Source organism: Hylaeus volcanicus, chromosome 8 (genome assembly GCF_026283585.1).
Source record: "Hylaeus volcanicus isolate JK05 chromosome 8, UHH_iyHylVolc1.0_haploid, whole genome shotgun sequence".
Classification (NCBI taxonomy): domain Eukaryota; kingdom Metazoa; phylum Arthropoda; class Insecta; order Hymenoptera; family Colletidae; genus Hylaeus; species Hylaeus volcanicus.
In genome coordinates this window covers 15642247-15660107 of record NC_071983.1, presented here as the reverse complement: position 1 = coordinate 15660107, position 17861 = coordinate 15642247, and the positions used below count along the sequence as shown (strand labels likewise).

The 17861-nt window shown below is 41.0% G+C and overlaps 5 protein-coding genes across 5 annotated transcripts; 1 reads left to right on the top strand and 4 right to left on the bottom strand.

The window, feature by feature from the left end:
- Nucleotides 1–3896: 3896 nt before the first annotated feature.
- LOC128880865 (cuticle protein 63-like) lies at nucleotides 3897–5558 on the bottom strand. Its single transcript, XM_054131388.1, has 3 exons — nucleotides 5426–5558; nucleotides 5130–5309; nucleotides 3897–4290 (listed from the first exon to the last, which is right to left on the bottom strand). Exons 1-3 carry the CDS (start codon nucleotides 5438–5440, stop codon nucleotides 3997–3999), a joined length of 489 nt encoding a protein of 162 aa, XP_053987363.1. The 5' UTR covers nucleotides 5441–5558; the 3' UTR covers nucleotides 3897–3996.
- Nucleotides 5559–6932: 1374 nt separating this feature from the next.
- Nucleotides 6933–7789, bottom strand: LOC128880831 (putative uncharacterized protein DDB_G0289963). The gene is given in 2 exon segments (XM_054131315.1): nucleotides 6933–7295; nucleotides 7298–7789. Coding segments are annotated over 2 exon segments (753 nt in total). The 5' UTR covers nucleotides 7731–7789; the 3' UTR covers nucleotides 6933–6975.
- Nucleotides 7790–7805: 16 nt separating this feature from the next.
- Nucleotides 7806–8792, top strand: LOC128881174 (uncharacterized). Its single transcript, XM_054131956.1, has 3 exons — nucleotides 7806–8124; nucleotides 8209–8537; nucleotides 8742–8792. The coding sequence occupies exons 1-3, from the start codon at nucleotides 7845–7847 to the stop codon at nucleotides 8790–8792; spliced, it is 660 nt and encodes a 219-aa protein (XP_053987931.1). The 5' UTR covers nucleotides 7806–7844.
- Nucleotides 8793–9945: 1153 nt separating this feature from the next.
- On the bottom strand, nucleotides 9946–12387 carry LOC128880958 (tubulin beta chain-like). The gene is made up of 5 exons (XM_054131566.1): nucleotides 12331–12387; nucleotides 11757–12221; nucleotides 10873–11177; nucleotides 10245–10542; nucleotides 9946–10164 (listed from the first exon to the last, which is right to left on the bottom strand). Exons 1-5 carry the CDS (start codon nucleotides 12385–12387, stop codon nucleotides 9946–9948), a joined length of 1344 nt encoding a protein of 447 aa, XP_053987541.1.
- A 685-nt stretch (nucleotides 12388–13072) lies between these two features.
- LOC128880920 (RNA-binding protein 14-like) lies at nucleotides 13073–14493 on the bottom strand. Its single transcript, XM_054131480.1, has 2 exons — nucleotides 14386–14493; nucleotides 13073–13748 (listed from the first exon to the last, which is right to left on the bottom strand). The coding sequence occupies exons 1-2, from the start codon at nucleotides 14404–14406 to the stop codon at nucleotides 13473–13475; spliced, it is 297 nt and encodes a 98-aa protein (XP_053987455.1). The 5' UTR covers nucleotides 14407–14493; the 3' UTR covers nucleotides 13073–13472.
- Nucleotides 14494–17861: the final 3368 nt, after the last annotated feature.

Genomic DNA, 17861 nt, shown 5'->3' with positions numbered 1-17861 from the left:
TTCTTCGATTCGGGGGCCCTAAGTCCCACAGCTTCAGACCAAACGCATCTAATTTTGTTAGTGTCAAAGTAGCCTAACCCCTTAAACAATCCTAAAAATCCAGATGTCTCCCATGATTTTTGTCGTGGAGTGTACCAAGCATTGGGTACCCTGTCGGTTCGATCGAACATCCGGTGTCGTTCGCCTCCGCGACCTTTCGTCTTCGGTCAAACAGTCGAGTTCCACTCGTTTCAGTTTCGAGAACTTGATCCATCGAAGACGAGCTAGCCACCGAATCGATCCGCCGATTACATAGCGTCTATAACGGGCGAACGACACTCGTATTTCGAGATAACTCCAGTTAGTTAACCGATGGACTGACTGTACGTTAATTAATAAACGCGATTCCTATCCGGTAATCCGGTGTGCATTTCTACGATAACGTAACGCCTTCTGTACTGATCGATGTTAATGCCGATACCGATAACGTTACGTTATACCTTGTGTTTACTTCAACCAACCACGCGATTGTGTAACAATTAGCAATCCATTTTAACGCCCAGTTTGGGATATCGCGACGCGTCGTGACGCATACCGATGCGTGTCGTCTAGGAAGGACACCGCTGGTGTGGCAAACCGAGGGCGGCATTGTGACACCGTTTTGCGAAACTGAATACCTGATTTCATGCATGTGTAACGAATGCGCTCGGGTTTTTTTCGCGTCGTTTCGTTCATTTTTCATTCCTGTCCCGCGGGAGGTGCAACTTTCAAACGTTCTCTATTCTCTGAGAAGACTTTTGAAGAACTTGGACCTAAAATGGCGCGGAGTGGAAGGTACGAGCGTACATTCAGTAACGACGATAGCGGCACGTTTCCTTGATATGTTTGCAAAATATCAAGTAAATCGGTCAAGTAGTTCTTGAGAAACGCGTTTAAAGTTTTACATGCAGCCAGCGACTGTCTGGACGCCGCGTCCTTCAAACATGCATAAATCGAGCAATTTTGAGACTCTTGCTTTAATATTTTACCGAAATGATCTTGAGCCACTGAACTGTCGAAATATTTGAAAGATGGGGAAATTGTTTTCGTACGCGGACAATTAAAAACAAAAAAAGAGACTAGCACGTAGGTATTCCATAAATGTTACAGCAGACACTCTTTCCATTAATGAAGTCTTGCTGTTCGATCGGTAGGTGTAATCCTTCGTTATTTACATACATAGTTAACCGCTGTAATCTAACTCGTTCATATAATATTTATTATGACATTAATCACGGAGGTTATCAGGAATTCGCGATTATTTTGATACTGTCCCCCGCGATATCGTGTTATTTAACTTGTTGCTAGATTTAGCTATTTAGCTTGATTGAATTTGCGAAGCATAACGTTACAGAAGTCAGTCCCTCCGCTGACAGCGTCACGTCTATGGATCATTGCACCACTCCATCCATAATTTGTATTCAATTAATTGCTATAAACAACTTTATACGTACGCATAATACTTATTACGACCTTAAGCTTGGCGATTATCAATGTATTTGCGATTATTTTGGTATTGTCCCCTGAGATAATCCATTATTAAACTCGCAGCTAGATTTAGCTATCAATTTTCTGTATATTTATACTTCCATTGATTTATATGTCCCGAAATATGTTATTAAGCCCCGCAAATATCCGAAATGGTGCCCGACCAAACTAAGTGAATTAATTACTCGCAAGGAGCGTTCCCGTAATACTCATGCGAACCCATATTACGCGGATCATCTTATCTTCTGTAATTAAACGATCGAAAAATTTGTACATCGACAAAACAATGTTTTATTTAAAAAAATCCTCAAGACCCTCAAATATACGCAGACGCTGTACGCGGAGTCCAGAGGATCAAACAAAGAGTTCGATCTTTCCGAAACCAGTTCACCTCATCTAAATCTCTCGACCCCTATCGCCTCTCTCTTTCTCTCTTCCAGCTGTCTTCTCGATCTTTCTTTTATTTGTCAACGATTGGCCGCGCATTTCGTAGCAAGGTCGCGTTTTGTACTTCACGTGTGCCCCACTCTCTATTCCCACGAACTCGAGGCGTCGGTGAACGTTCTCCAAGAGGATATATGATCTCGTTTTTTCGGCCTCTGCTTTTCCTGTATTCTTTGTTCGATCACGGCAACGCATAGAAATCACGATCGGGGGAATCGAGTGATCGTTGGAGGTCGATGGACGAAAAAAGAAGGTCCGGTTCAAGATCGACGATAGCCGTTAGCAACGCCCGAATCAGGAAGGCCTCGAACCGTTCGATATCGCGCGAACGCTTTTGTATTACGACACGAAACGCGGAAAGCCTATCGGGCCCCGCGTAAGGCAGGACGCATCGCTATAAAAGAGCTCGAAGACGTCGAGAATCGAATCACTCGAGGTTCGTATCGATCACGAACTCGACTCGCGCGTCTTCTGTCGTTCTGTGAGCACGGTGAAGCAAGGTTGAGGCATATAGAAGCGAAACACAGATTCCTGTGTCGTTGGTCTGACATACGTAAAGTCAAACATACGTATAGTTTATACGTTATATAGTTCTCCAAGGAGACGATCTATGGCGTCGTCCACGAACTGCGTCATTCTTAAAAAATTCCATCTAGAGTGACCATTTTACTTCGTTAATTCTAACAAGGATCAAGTCGCAATCTATATAATGAGATAAAAAGCCCTTTTGGAGTAAGTTTAAGAGAAGTGTTTGTGGTCGCTACCAGAGGCCATCTTCTTGCAGGGGATCTATATATCAACTGTCGTTGCAATCATTCCTTGCATTAATACATTTGTAAAATTTCATAACTCTTCCACTGACTCATTCGCAACCGCGATCGTAACTTCTTGGCTAGTCTCCAACGATTCTCTCTCGTTCGCAACATAACGTTGCTCTATGAATGATGACTATCGCGACGCAGTACCGTTCCAACACTCTATAGCACTGTATCCAGTAACAGAGAAGCATAAATAGATACTTCTCTCTTCATCTATGCATTATTTCACTAACCCCATCGCTTTTAATGTATTAGTTATGTTTCACATACAAAGAAACAGAACTACTATTATTAAATTTATTTTTCATCTATGCTTTATTACACCAACCCCATCGCTTTTAATTTATTAGTTATGTTTCACATACAAAGAAACAGAAGAAATATTATTAAATTTATTTTTCGTATTGGCGAACGACCAGTAGGAGGTATGAAAAAGTAACCAAAAACGTGGACATGTAGAACGAACCCCGCCTTTATTCGACCTTGATCTACTCTTCCATCCGTTACGAACTCGTAGAGGTAACTCTTTCTTTTTGGCCTACAAAAAACAAAAAGACCATAGTATTCTCGCGTTACGCCTCCGCGCTTTCGAACTTTATTATCCATCTGCGCGTCGTGACTCGAATGAGAAGCATTGTTCGAGTACTTTTCGAATAGTTTATATTTCACCGGAGCTTTGTCCAAAGGAGACACAAACGATGACGTGAAACGATGAATGAACCATAATGGAATTCGGAGCAATATCATCTCCATTGTTCGATCGTTTTGTGTATTGCGACAGAGTATTTTTGTTCTCAGTTCCTGCGGCGGTCGCGTCTGTTGAAAATGCTGTAACAGCGAATCATCGTCGTATTTTCCTGTTACCACCTTGTCGAGCTCGTATTAAAGATAAGAATCTGCTACTTTCACCGCTCCACGGGCGGGATTAATTATCTCGCGTTCTGTTATTACTTACGTTATGGTGTTACGGCGATTATGGCGTCGTAAATATAACGAAAGCGTCAAGCGGGCATTTTAATATTCATGGCGACGGCTAATTACGCAAGGTGTAAAAGAGCCTGCTGAGGGAATGATTAAGAGAAAAAATGATTCAGTCTCGTGGAAATTAGGAAAACCAATCGAATATCGTTTCACTTTTGTTACTTTTCTTTATTTCGAGAAATAACCCTAATTACACTCGCAGTATCCTGAGTTTCGTTACAGCTCGCGAGGGAATCGTCGAACAAGTTTAATATTTGGATAAGTGGTCGTAGCCAGTGGGATATCCGTGTGCAATAGCGGAGGCATAGCCCAAGTCGTATCCGCTTCCGTAGCCGTATCCATAGCCCAGCCCTAATCCGTCTTTGTACTTGTATCCGTATCCAAGAGAGCCTGGGTACGAGGTGAGCGAGCTGTAACTCTGAGGGTAGGCGACGTACGTCGAGGGAACGTAACCGATCTTTGAAATCGGCGACGGTACGTTGTAGAACACTTTGCTCACCGGTGGTGCTAACGCATATTTGGTCGTAGGTGCCAATGCAACCTGAAAGTAGAAATGTTAAAATTAATAAATAATAAAGTGACTGGGCTGAAAGCTTAGGAAGTATAATGTTAAAATTGCTCGCGAGTGAGAATACTCATAATTAGACTGCGAATTTCTATTCACTCATAAGAAATTTCAACGCGTAAGAAAATACAAAATGCAAACAATATGCGAGAATATATATAAAAAAAAGTGTCGAAAGTAAAGATTATATTATAACATTTGCAGAGTAAAGTAAATTCCTATTTAGGTTTGATTCTTGTGGGTACGATTGCAAAGATTTTATTTTGCGTAAAGATCTGCTGTCACCCATAATAAAATAACTGGACCGAAACTCATAATTGCTACTGATAATTAAACTGCGGATTTTTATGCACTCATAGGAAATTTCAACGCGCAAGAAACCTCAAAATGCAAACAATATGCGAGAATATATATAAAAAAAAGTGTCGAAAGTAAAGTTTATATTATAACATTTGCAGAGTAAAATAAATTCCTATTTAGGTTTAACCCTTTGCATTCGATGCCTTTTTTTAGTATCTACCTGTAACTCGAAATGCTTTCTTAGCATTCTATCGTCACGAATGCTAAGCTATCGAGATTTGAGAATCAGGTCACCTTTACCGTACCGACAATCATTTTATTGACATTTCGAGTTCCAAAGAAATTAAACCTACAAAAACATTATTGCTGATAGATTAGCTGCGTGAAACCTAATGGTGATTGAGAGTCACCTCTCGAGTGCAAAGGGTTAATTTTTATGGATACGTTTGCAAAAATTTTAGTTTGCGTAAAGATCTGCTGTGGCCCATAATAAAATGACTGGACCGAAAGCTTACTTTGTAGGAGTTCGAGTAGCTGGTAGCGACGGGTGCTGGGTGCACGTATGTGACGGGAGTATACGGGGATGCTGCAGCCGCCGCGAGTCCGTGATTAAGTCCGTAGCTACCGTATCCATAATTCTCGTATCCCGTGTATAAACCAGCCGAAGCATAGGCCACGCCAGCAAGGAACACCAACTACGCGGAAATATATATTAAAATATATCGATCCCACCAACGACCGCGAATACAACTCTAAACAAATTCAACCTATCGAAATTATGGAAACCACGACTTGACCTGCCGTTACTCACCAACTTGCAGTACATATTCGTTTAACGCCTCCGTGAACCTTATTCGACGTATGCAAACTATCGAGCAGATCGACTAGACGATCCCGTAGCTCGTAGACGTTTTATATATCCCATTCGTCCGCTCCCCCTTATACCTAGTGCGGTTTTCTATAGCCGGGATATCTCGTGTCCCCCGCAGTTCCTTCGTTCCTCCCCATCGATCTCGAGAGAGAACGGCGGAAACTGGGGAAAAAGTTTCTTCTCGTTCAAGTACGAACCGTTTCGCGGCTGTGTCGGTAAGGTTACAGCCTCCTGCATCTAAACGAACGTGCACCGTCGTCGATGTTTGGGTTAAGGTGTGATTAGTCGAACGGGGCGTGCTACACCGGCTCGTTTCCAACGCCTATCCTCGCCGACCTTGCGGGAGCTGTTTGAACGCTTAAGGAGGACAAGAGCACCGTCTTGAACACCGCGATACACCGAACCGATAGTAAAGCATCGTTTTTACTGTGAGAAAAATCCTTTCTTCGCGCCGGAATCCTTGAGAAATCACGTTGATACGTTAGTGCCGCTGTTCTTGCTATCGAGCGACGTCGGCGTCTTTATCTGCCGTCGTAATTATACAGCCTGCGTGTCTGCGATCCTGTACGTTTGTGCTTCGCCAACCGCGACCGGATTAACCTCTGATGGGACCTCGACCGATCGGATGTGGAACGTGCCGCGAGCCTCGTGGAAGAATCGCTAACCATCTCGACCGTAACGATGCCGTTGACGAGACGTCATCGTTCCATCCTCGCAACACGCTCGATGACCCGTGAGAGTCGCGACCGTTGAGCCCATATACGTGATGCATATACGGTTGAGCCCAGAGAACGCGAAGGAACCATTACTCCCAGACGACGACTCGAGACCGGATGGAATCGCTTGGAATCTGTGGCGTCAGATCCCGGTAGGTTCTAATATTATTCCATACCGGGTCTCGAATGAACGAGTAATGGAGCATGGAAGGCCCTGGAAAACTCGTGGAAGCCTTGGTCGGTTTTCCAAGGAGCACCGAACGTTTTGCATAATTGGGTAAATGCATTTGTGAATTCATAAAGGTCGATTCAGACTGTACGACACGACACGACAAATTAATGCATATGTTCACACTGTTTCCGTAACTGTCACGATGGATGAATCATCCGGCGACGATAATTTGGCTTCTGTAGCTTTACTTTTAGACGAAGAAGAAACCGAATTAAAAAAAGTTAAAAAAAGAAATCGAATATGGGTACATCCATTATTAAAAAAGAGAAAACTTGAAGGAGAACATTGGACATTGTTCAATGATTTACTGAAATATGACGACAAGTTTTATCGATATTTTAGAATGCCGCAGTATAAATTTGTTGAATTATTAAAATTAATTGAACCTGTGCTACAAAAACAAAGTACATCGTTTCGCGAGGCAATTTCACCGACAGAAAGACTTACAGTTTGTATCAGATAAATATTTTTATTACAATATGTAATTTACATGGTCTTATTGTCATATGAATGCGGAAAATCATAACATGATGGCGATGGAATTATTGAAGGTGGAGTTGAGTTTGTATGTTTGAGTTGTATGGTTGATGACGATAGTGATGATGACGTTGATGGTCCAGTATAATATGGTTGCTGTTGTGAAGAATGTTTTGTGGGTGTTTTAGGTTGATGAAATGATTGTTCTTGCATATTTGTAATTTGGCTATATTTTGGTAATAGGGCGAAAAATTTGTTACAGTTGATGCAATACTCGAAAAAAATGTATCTATTGCATTGGGCTCTTTAGCACTTTTTTTTCCTAATAGATATTTCATCATTACTGCTGATATCCGTTTCTGGTGGTTGAAATTTCTTTCTCTTATTTCTAGTTGACATTTTTTTCTTTTTTCTTTTTTTCATCCTTAATATTTATCTCTTCATCCAAATCATCATTTTTCTCATCATCCTCATTCAGATTATATCCTATATTGTTATTTTGATCATCTCTTCTATTATCGTTTTGATCGTTTCTTTTGTCATTGTTCTTATCATCATATTCGTGTTCATTCGGTTCACCCTCATTGTCATCATCACTAATATTTTTTAAATTACTATATGTGTCCCTTTCTTGCACGAAAGGTGATAAAAACGATGTTTCATCTTCAAATCTCCATTTTTTTATTTTTGAAGCAACCTGTCCGCTTTTTGTATCACGTTTTTTCTTCAAAGCTCTTCTAAAAGAATCTCGCAGACTCGTCCATGATTTTTTACGAACAGCCAATAAAAAAAAGTGAAAATACAATGTTTCTATTTTCATAGGTTCTTAGCTACTGGTGATTCATTTAGAACAATAGCTACCAGTTATCGACTCGGTCATTCAACAGTGCAATCAAGTGTTATTCAAGTATATGAAGCGATAATAGAGAGTTGAATGCCATTAGCAATGGAAAATCCTACACCAGATAAATGGAAAAAAACTGCCGAAGAATTTTTTGATATTTGGAATTTTCCTAATTGTATCGGTGCTCTCGATGGGAAACACGTTATCATTCAAGCTCCCGCAGACAGTGGATCTCAATTTTTTAATTATAAGAAAACGTTTTCAATAGTACTCTTAGCTTTAGTGGATGCATATTATAAATTCATTGCAGTAAACATAGGCGGATATGGTAGGAATAGCGATGGAGGCCTATTTGCTAGTTCTAAATTGGGCAAAGCTCTTGAAAAAAATTAATTAAATGTTCCCAAAGACACTGAGCTCCCTAATACGCAAACCATTATGCCTTATGTCATAGTTGGCGATGAGGCATTTTCGTTAAAAAAATATTTGTTGAGATCTTATCTTGGTTCGCAAATTCAGGAGGATAGATCAAAAAGAATTCTCAACTACCGTCTCTCTCGTGCACGAAGAGTTTCGGAAAATCCATTCGGAATACTGAGCCAAAAATTTCAACTTTATAATCGAAGATTGAAGTCAAAACCAGAAAATGCAGATAAAATCGTTTCGACTACGTGCATTTTGCATAATTATCTCCGAGATTGCAGAAATATTATACAAGATTTTGAGCATAATCATACCACTGAACTTAATTTGCAAAATTTTCCACGACAAGGTGGAAGTGCTGTAAGTGCTGCATTTGCTGTTCGAGACGGATTTAACGGATTTTTTATGTCAGAACACGGTCGTGTTGAATGGCAAGATACAATAAATTAAGCTAATATGATATATATATGATAAAACTAGGTTATAAATAAAATAAATTATACATCTTTTACCTGACTGACTCATTTAATCGCAATTTCTTTCTATAAAATTCTTTAAATTCAGAATCCATATATTTTGGATGGTTTGTTGCATATAACGGCACATAGGCCTTAACATTTTCTATTCATTTTTCCTGACCCATTCTGTACTCTTTCAGATTGACAAAAGCATCAATACGTACCGACACGGACCGACAAACCATTCTTCGCGAGAATGTCGGTCGGTGCCGGTACGTCCCGATACATTCCGTTGACGAAACGTTCAGGTCAGTGTCGTATAGTGTGAACAGTTTCATTAAAACGCGTGTTTTAATGTTTTGTCGTGTCGTTGCCGGAACGTGACGGTCCGTGTTGTATAGCCTGACTCGACCTTAATACGTAATTTAGACAAATGTTTTTAAGAGACATAGAAGATGCGAAATACTTATGGGACTGACTGTGTATATGTAGCAGGGAGGTGATAAAAATGGAGACTTGATCTAATCCCTGAGGTAGATTCGAAATGCGACTAGATTAAAAGATACAAGACTGGAATAATATCTCCTGAATGACGTTCAGGCAGGTTTTAATAACGATACACCGTTTGAACGCCAACAAATATATGTATATTGTAACCTAGTCAATATATATTGTAACCTAGTCAATAAATACACATCACAAAATATTTACATATCTTTATTTCATATTTTTTGGAGTGAATGAAAAAAAGTTGAAGAAGTCCTGGTTTAAACGGATCAAGGGGAATGAGAGACGTCGACCTGCGTACGCGTTCCGAGTCGATTCCCTTCGAGGATCGTTCCCGTTCGTTCGATCGATCGATCGCCGGAACAATGGTACAGGAATTAAGAAGGAGACACGCTGAGAAGAACGTCGTTTGAATTTATTTTCGATTCGCTCTCAACGTACAGGCTACGCGTTCTTTCGTTTTATATATAATATATATCGGGGCGAGCGAGTTGCTCGGAAAAGAACAAAGAATTAAATTACAAACACAAAGCGAGCTGCTTGAAACGATACGTTAACGCTGATACAATGGTTAAGTAGATGGACGGACAGAGGGATATCGGAGATGCGTCTGTATTCGAGAGTACATACGTTTGATGTGTGCGACAGAGTTGAACGGAGGGATAGGATCACGATCGATAAAAATGAAAACCGGACAAAAGAAACTGACCGTCCCAAACGTAACGAAACGGACGAAACGTAAAGCGATGCACGTTCCCACAAAGAACGAAATCCGCGTCGTATTATCACGGGGCGAATCGGTCTCACTGGTTTTCACCCTCGCCCTCTTCCTCCTCGTCGAATTCGCCCTCCTCCTCGGCGGTGGCCTCTTGATACTGCTGGTATTCGGACACCAGGTCGTTCATGTTGCTTTCGGCCTCCGTGAATTCCATCTCGTCCATACCCTCTCCCGTGTACCAATGCAAGAACGCCTTCCGCCTGAACATCGCGGTGAACTGCTCCGAAACTCTCTTGAACAGTTCCTGAAATCGAATTTCGTTTAGTATCGTGTTTCTGGGCTGCAGCTATGCCCCGATTTACCTGATTTACCGTCCAGATTTACCTGAATAGCCGTCGAATTTCCGATAAAAGTCGCAGACATCTTCAGCCCGCGAGGTGGGATGTCGCACACGGCGGTTTTAACGTTACTGGGTATCCAGTCGACGAAGTAGCTGCTGTTTTTGTTCTGAATGTTGAGCATCTGCTCGTCCACTTCCTTCATAGACATCCTTCCACGGAAAACCGCTGCTACGGTCAGGTAACGACCGTGACGAGGATCGCAGGCCGCCATCATGTTCTTCGCGTCGAACATTTGCTGCGTGAGTTCCGGTACCGTGAGGGCTCTGTACTGCTGCGAGCCTCTGTCGGAATAGAAATATCGAAATGTATTATTTTGCATTGGATTATCCAGAAAGTTCGTCCCAATTTTGTATAAATATTCAAAGGCGCATTTGAATTTATTATACATATTTATTGAATTACGTGGGTATCATTTTTTTTTTACAAGGTTACCACCTTTCAAGGGTTGTATATATATTTGTTTTCAACCTTTTGATATATTCAGACCTGTACCACCTAACAAAAATTCACGTTAAATTTCCAAACAGCCAAATAATATTTTGTATTTTATTATAACTGTAGAAGCTCATACTGTAGCGGTTGATTTATTATTAGATCGCTGGTTGCTTTACCTGGACGTTAAAGGTGCGAAGCCAGGAATGAAGAAGTGCAATCGCGGAAATGGCACCATGTTTACTGCCAGTTTGCGCAGATCAGCGTTCAACTGGCCAGGGAATCTCAGACAGGTAGTCACGCCGCTGAGCGTAGCGCTTACTAAATGATTCAAATCGCCGTAAGTTGGCGTGGTCAATTTCAACGTGCGGAAACAGATATCATAGAGGGCTTCGTTGTCGATGCAGTAAGATTCATCCGTGTTCTCGACCAGCTGGTGCACGGACAAAGTGCAGTTGTAGGGCTCCACCACGGTGTCAGACACCTGTAAAGAGAACATTCGTTAACCTTTTGTATCACCTTATAAAAGACTTCTAAGTTTGTAATTTTTATTTTTGTAACTAAACGTTGTATGAACAAACTGTAAATATACAAAAGTTTCATCTTATCATCCTCTATAAGTTGAACATTCGTTAACCCTTTGACTGCGAAGGGCGTATATATTCATCCCCAAAAATTAGATTCAGAGGAATTTTTAAATTTGTAATTTTTAGCTTTGAAACTAAACGTTTTATTAACAAACTGTAAATATAAAAAAGTCTCATCTTGTCATCTTCTATAAGGCAAACAAACGTTCCCTAACCCTTTGACTGCGAACGGCGTATATATTCATCCCCAAAAATTAGATTCAGAGGAATTTTTAAGTTTGTAATTTTTATTTTTGAAACTAAACGTTGTATGAACAAACTGTAAATATAAAAAAGTCTCATCTTATCATCCTCTATAAGGTGATATTTTTTTAAACTAGTGTTTTACGACGCTATCCTTAGAATTTCTAACGCAAGTCGTCTGGGATCAAAGGGTTGACGCGAAGGACAAGTCGAGAATATTTAGAATAAAGTACCTTCGGGGATGGGACAACGCTGAACGTCATCATGATTCTGTCGGGATACTCTTCGCGGATCTTGGAAATTAGCAGCGTTCCCATTCCAGCGCCTGTCCCGCCGCCGAGGGAATGAGTTAGCTGGAAACCCTGTAAGCAATCGCAACTCTCCGCCTCCTTGCGAACAACGTCGAGTACGGAATCGACGAGTTCCGCGCCTTCTGTGTAGTGACCCTTGGCCCAATTGTTCCCAGCCCCGCTCTGGCCGAAAACAAAATTGTCCGGTCGAAATATCTGACCGAACGGTCCCGAGCGAACCGCGTCCATGGTGCCGGGCTCGAGGTCGACCAGAATCGCTCTAGGAACATACTTTCCCCCGGACGCTTCGTTGTAGTAGACGTTTATACGCTCGAGCTGAAGATCCGAGTCACCGTGATAAGTGCCTGTTGGATCGATGCCGTGTTCGTCGGAGATCACCTCCCAGAACTGTTAATAACAAAGAAGGATGATCAGAGTTGATTATAGGCGAATCGTCACCCTAAAGACGCCCCTCGATCATCTCGTGAAAGATACTAATTGACCTGAACTGCGATACCTTTGCTCCTATTTGATTACCGCATTGACCAGCTTGCAGATGAACGATTTCACGCATTTTCTAAAACGTCTGCCTCCTCCTTTTTCTAGCAAAGCCTTTCGATCGTTCTTTTCTCTTTCCACTCGATGGAATCTTCTTCCGATGGGACTCTGGCTGTTTGCACGATTTTTAGATACCGATTGATACCAAGTTCGAACGCGGGAAAGGTTCGCGTAGTGCCTGAGTTCTTGTCGAGCGTACGAAAACGTAAAGGCTCGAACTCGGCGATGGCGATCAACGAATCGTCGTTTGTTCTTCGGTTGCCTTGGAGATTTTGTTTCGCGGTTCGTCGATTCAGCTCGTTCGGTTTAATGCTGAACGACAGTGATACGAAGTTTGATCTATCTATACTTATAACTAGACTGCGGATCTTTATGCATTTATAGAAAATTTGAACGTACAAGAATCTACAAAATGCAAACAATATGCAAGAATATAAAAAAGATTGAAAGTAAAGTTCACGTTATAATATTTCTAGAATAAAATGAATTCCTATTTAGGTTGAATTTTTCCAGGCACCTTCGCGAAGATTTTATTTTGCATAAGGATCCGCAATCTACTTATAACTCTTACAAAATAGTAAACTCTTTAAATTAAACATCAAATGATTTATAATATCAAGGAGAGCGAAAAGTAATCAAAATTTTATCAACATTTATTTATTAAAGAAATTTTAAACACCAACGAACAAAATAATTTCCATCATTTTCTAACACTTTTTGCCTACGTTCGATTCCCTTTTTAAAAGAGTTTCTTTCATTTCTCTTTTTATTTATTAAGTAGACAGGGTAACGTGCACAGAAATGACAAGATACTGTATAGGTAAGACGAATAATTTTTTATTTTTGCGTAGATTTAAGACTAACAGAATCGCCGATTAATTTTGTAGAGAAAGAGGAACACGTCGAGGACGATGACGCGAACACCATAAGACGTTGTATTCGATGGTGCTTCAGATGTTTAATGGCCATCGCAGAAGGTGACCAGGCTCGGAGAAGAAAAGATACAATCGAAGGTTAATCGATTGTTTCGTAGCTGAGGTGTTTGAACGTAGCCGGATGTTTGTCGACGATCGTCCTCGAGTGGTAGAATGAGTACAGGTTTCAGCGTCTGCCTGCGAAGACTGGTACTCCCGAATAGGCGGCAGGTAGGCTGGCATAGGCGGCTGACAGGCCAGGGTAGGCGACATGGGCGACCGGGGCAGCGGCATGAGCGACCACGGGGCTAGCGATGTATGGTGCAGCTATCGCATGATTGATCGCGTGTGCGTTGTAGCTGCTAGCATAAGTTCCGACTGTCAGGGCCGCTGGGATCGGTGCCGTGTACGCCGCGGGCAACAAACCAGCCGAGCAGACGGCGATCAAGCCGGCGAAGAGAACCTAAAAACAAGGAAAATGTCCAAATTTAGTATCCGGTTCGAGGATTCACTCTTCTCCCTGGAGGTAAAATCCTTTCCACTCTGAACTTTGCGTAGGTGACTCCAGAGGCCCCACTGGGTCGCAGCTTAAGCTGTTGGGGCCAGTTATGGTCGAATCATTTGTAATGGAAAGGGTTAGACCCTAACACTCTTCTGGGTAGAGTTTCCTTTACACTCTGAATTTAGCATAGAGAACTCCAGAGGCTCCACTGAGTCAAAGCATCAGCTCTATAGACTCACTATGTCCAGATCGCCTGAAGTGCAAAGGGTTAAACCCTAACATTCTTCTGCCTAGAAGTTTAATCCTTTGCACTCTGAACTTAGCATAGAGGATTCCAGAGGCTCCACTGAGTCACAGCATCAGCTCCATAGACTCACTATGTCCAGATCGCCTTGAGTGTAAAGGGTTAAACCCTAACACTCTTCTGCCTAGAGCTTCAATCCTTTGCACTTTGAACTTAACATAGAGGACTCCAGAGGCCCCATTGAGTCGCAACATCAGCTTCTGAGACCAGCTATGGTCAAATCACTTATCGTGCAAAGGGTTAACTCCTAGTTTCGGTTAAGGTAGCGTAATCACCGTTCGTCGAACAACTTACCAACATTTTGATGGCAGACATTGTGCTTGTGGTTGGCTTGGAAGTAGTTGGAGTGGATCGCTAAAGAAACTGTGCTACCATTACGATTAACAAGACCTCTTTTATAGGTGGTTTCAGCCAACAATATACTCCCACTACGAGAACGAGGGGGGCAACGCAACAGCATTACGAGGCACGATGCCATGGGTACGCGCTTCTGAATACCGGATTACCTTTGCTCCTTTTAGGCCACGCCTGCGTTTGCCACTTTCATTGGCAACCAGATCTACGACCGAATCGGTACTTCGTAGGAACGATTCAAATTCGAGGTGTTCATCCGTCATGGATAGATCGTCTTCGCGACTCTGTACATCGAGATCCGAGACTGTTTAAAGGGGTATCCTTAATTAGGTGGTCTAAAAAAGCGGTTTTTCAAATTGAGTCGACTGTGATGCACATTTGTAGAGCACCTCATAATTAAAACCTCCTATCGGCGGGAAAGATGCAGGTCGTAATTGGTTTGACACAAAAAAACCAAAAGAAATTTTCATTTTCATACATTTTTCTTCTATGTGAACTAAAAAAATTCATACAAAAAAATGTTAAACGACTTTTTTATCAAGCTAAAGTGATTTTTTTCACCCGAAGTACTCGTCCTGTTTTTCAAATTTGCGGTAATTTTACATTTCACCATTTTTGCGGGTGTTTCTTAGTTCGCATAGAAGAAAAATGTAGGAAAATGAAAATTTCTTTTGGTTTTTTTTGTGTCAAACCAAAATTACGACCTGCATCTTTCCCGCCGATAGGAGGTTTTAATTGTGAGGTGCTCTACAAATGTGCGTCACAGTCGACTCAATTTGAATATTTCCTGTCGAAAAAATTTCTACAGACTACTCAAATATGTATGAAAATAGGATAAAAAATTCGATAGAATTAATTATTTTTTTCCACCCCAAAAAAATTCACGAAAAACCGTTTTTTTTAGACCTCCTAATTCAGGATACCCCCTTAAGGTAGTTGTTTCAATAGTCACGTTGAAATGTATGATTGGGAACAATTGGAAACTTTTGTGAAAGTACAGTCTTACTTTAACCCTTGAAAGCCTGATTTTCCAAATTTAAATTTAAAAAAATATATCAATGTACTTATTATTTGAACAGTTTTTACAGCTGACGTTTTTTAACTTTTGTTCAAAAGGACATTATTCAGTGGTAACATACATACAGCTAAATATTGAAAACAAACCAATTGCAGGTGTATGATTCGATTTAAAAGTTCGGTATCAAATTCGTAACTTAGGGCAATTAAAGGCTCCAATCATAATCAAATAATAAACTCACGGAACAACTTTGGAACAACATGGAACAATTTTGACAGCTGACGTTTATTTTTTTAACTTTTGTTCAAAAGGACATTATCCAATGGCAACATACATACAGCTAAATATTGAAAACAAACCAAATGCAAGTGTATGATTCGATTTAAAAGTCCGGTATCAAATTCGTAACTTAGGGCAATTAAAGGCTAATCGAATAATAAATTCATGGAAAACTACCTTAATCCAGGGACGAGAACTCCACAAAAATGTCTTCATCATTCTCATCTAAGGGACGAGGGTTAAGTGCTCGATACTTTGATGCTTGGTAAATACCTAATATTAATTAAATTGAACAAAAGTTATCCATCAATCCTTCGAGTTCTATGGACGCATATACCTAGAAAAAGGTGCCTAGAAAAAGTTATCGATATGATCTATGAACGCATCTATGCATTTGTCAATCTTTTTTATTTACTTGAGACACTATCAGTGACGTTTCATATCATTCTATTTATTAGTTCGAATGTTCAGATTCATTAATATTCATGTTAAGATCTACACTTTGATGTTTCGATATAATAATCACAAAAGAATTCCGTCCACAAGTATCGACCATGAGTATTTAGCACTCAAAGCAATAGTAACGAAAGCATAGCAATCTATAGACAACGTACAAATTCATAGTATCAAATCCCTCAGGAGTCTTCTCAGATCCTGGCGTCCCAATCTAAAAAGAGGATCCGAATAATCAAAGTGTTCACCTGTAAATTACTCGATATCTTCTCTCATCCTGCTTCCCTTGCGGATGGACAGATTAAATCAAACGCGTCCGGGAATAATTAAGATCCCGCGGTTGATGTAATCATCCAAATGACAGCGACAACGATCGCTTCGCTCGTGTTTTAACGTGAACGAGCGATACATGTTTGGGCGCGGCTCGTTCACGTTCTAAATACGAAACACGGGCATACGTTCTACGACGACAAACGACTGATTGTGACATCGTAAGTTTCGAAGATCGTTCACCGAACGTGACTCGAATTCCATCGGAGCAGCGGGCCGGCGTCTCGTTTAACAACCTGCTTCTCGTTTTAGCGACTTTCGCTCGTATTTTTATCGTGCTCTTCGGTATCGTCGCACCGTCCTTGCACTTTCTGCACGTGTCAAAGATCGATGCTGCATAGGAAGCCTGCATAGGAGCCTGAACGGGTTTAAAATTGATTAATCGGTTAGGTGGATCTTTGGACTAGCGACTTAGTAGGGTCTGATTATTCCAGAAAATTGGAGCTGAAACTCTTGTCGGCAATAATCGAGGTACTCGACTTTAGCGAATAATAAGTCTATGCAGACTATCGTTACTACTATCCTCAACCTTATTTATTAGTAATAAATTATTACTTAATGACCACCTGTCTATTTCATGCAACGATCAAGGCTCTCGCGCAGTAGACTCGTTTCATTTTTTATTCTAATGAGAATCCTGACCCATGGTTGGCAGTTGTGCGGCCAAAGGCTTCCAAACGGCAATGATTACGCAGCCTTTGACGACCTTCGTTACTAGTCGAAATTCCTGGACTCGCGTGATGCAACACGAGCAAGAAGTCGCCGCGCTATTGTTGTTTCGTCAGAGTTCGAAACGCGGACGTTGTTAGTTGCTGTCGGATCGTGACGTTGCGCGACGTCACCTTCGCGTGGTGTAACGAAGCCACGGACACGCGCGAGTTGAACTAATCGAAGACCTTAATCGAAACCATTCCGTTAGAGTAACTTTGTTCCTGAAGAGTCGCCGTTAGGTGGTGGACATGGAAAGTTAGAGTGAAACTAGACACAATGTTAAAGAAAGAAGAGTAGAACAATGTTTTTTACTATTTCTTTCTTTGATTTATCATGGTATATTAGTTGTTAATTTTCAGAAAATGTTAGGGAAAAGAACTAATTATTTTGTTCTCCTTAGGTGGAGCATTTCGTAATAAATCCCTGTTACAGGTAGAGTAAGGTCTTTGACTGCGATAGGAACCCCATTTCTTCAGTAAATAATTGAACTTGATTATTATGATATATTTGCTTTCCAATCCCAATGAAAGTAAATATAATTTAAAAACGTAATTCACATTTTTTTAAATAAAGCCCCGGACTTTCATCTTGACTCGAGTCACATGAAGATATAATGTGCTACCTA

What these genes read in the sequence shown, in the direction of transcription:
- LOC128880865 (XM_054131388.1), bottom strand. An exon ending in GCTACTCGAACTCCTACAAA is followed by an intron (nt 4,291 to 5,129) that starts GTAAGCTTTCGG and finishes TTCTACTTTCAG; the next exon opens with GTTGCATTGGCACCTACGAC.
- LOC128881174 (XM_054131956.1), top strand. Translation starts at nt 7,845, where the DNA reads ATGCCATTAGCAATGGAAAATCCTACACCAGATAAATGGAAAAAAACT. An exon ending in ATTTGCTAGTTCTAAATTGG is followed by an intron (nt 8,125 to 8,208) that starts GCAAAGCTCTTG and finishes CTTATGTCATAG; the next exon opens with TTGGCGATGAGGCATTTTCG. An exon ending in CACGACAAGGTGGAAGTGCT is followed by an intron (nt 8,538 to 8,741) that starts GTAAGTGCTGCA and finishes CTTTAAATTCAG; the next exon opens with AATCCATATATTTTGGATGG.
- LOC128880958 (XM_054131566.1), bottom strand. Translation starts at nt 12,387, where the DNA reads ATGCGTGAAATCGTTCATCTGCAAGCTGGTCAATGCGGTAATCAAATA. An exon ending in TTCGCACCTTTAACGTCCAG is followed by an intron (nt 10,543 to 10,872) that starts GTAAAGCAACCA and finishes CTATTCCGACAG; the next exon opens with AGGCTCGCAGCAGTACAGAG. An exon ending in GAAATTCGACGGCTATTCAG is followed by an intron (nt 10,165 to 10,244) that starts GTAAATCTGGAC and finishes ATTCGATTTCAG; the next exon opens with GAACTGTTCAAGAGAGTTTC.
- LOC128880920 (XM_054131480.1), bottom strand. Translation starts at nt 14,406, where the DNA reads ATGTCTGCCATCAAAATGTTG. An exon ending in TGTCTGCCATCAAAATGTTG is followed by an intron (nt 13,749 to 14,385) that starts GTAAGTTGTTCG and finishes CCTTGTTTTTAG; the next exon opens with GTTCTCTTCGCCGGCTTGAT.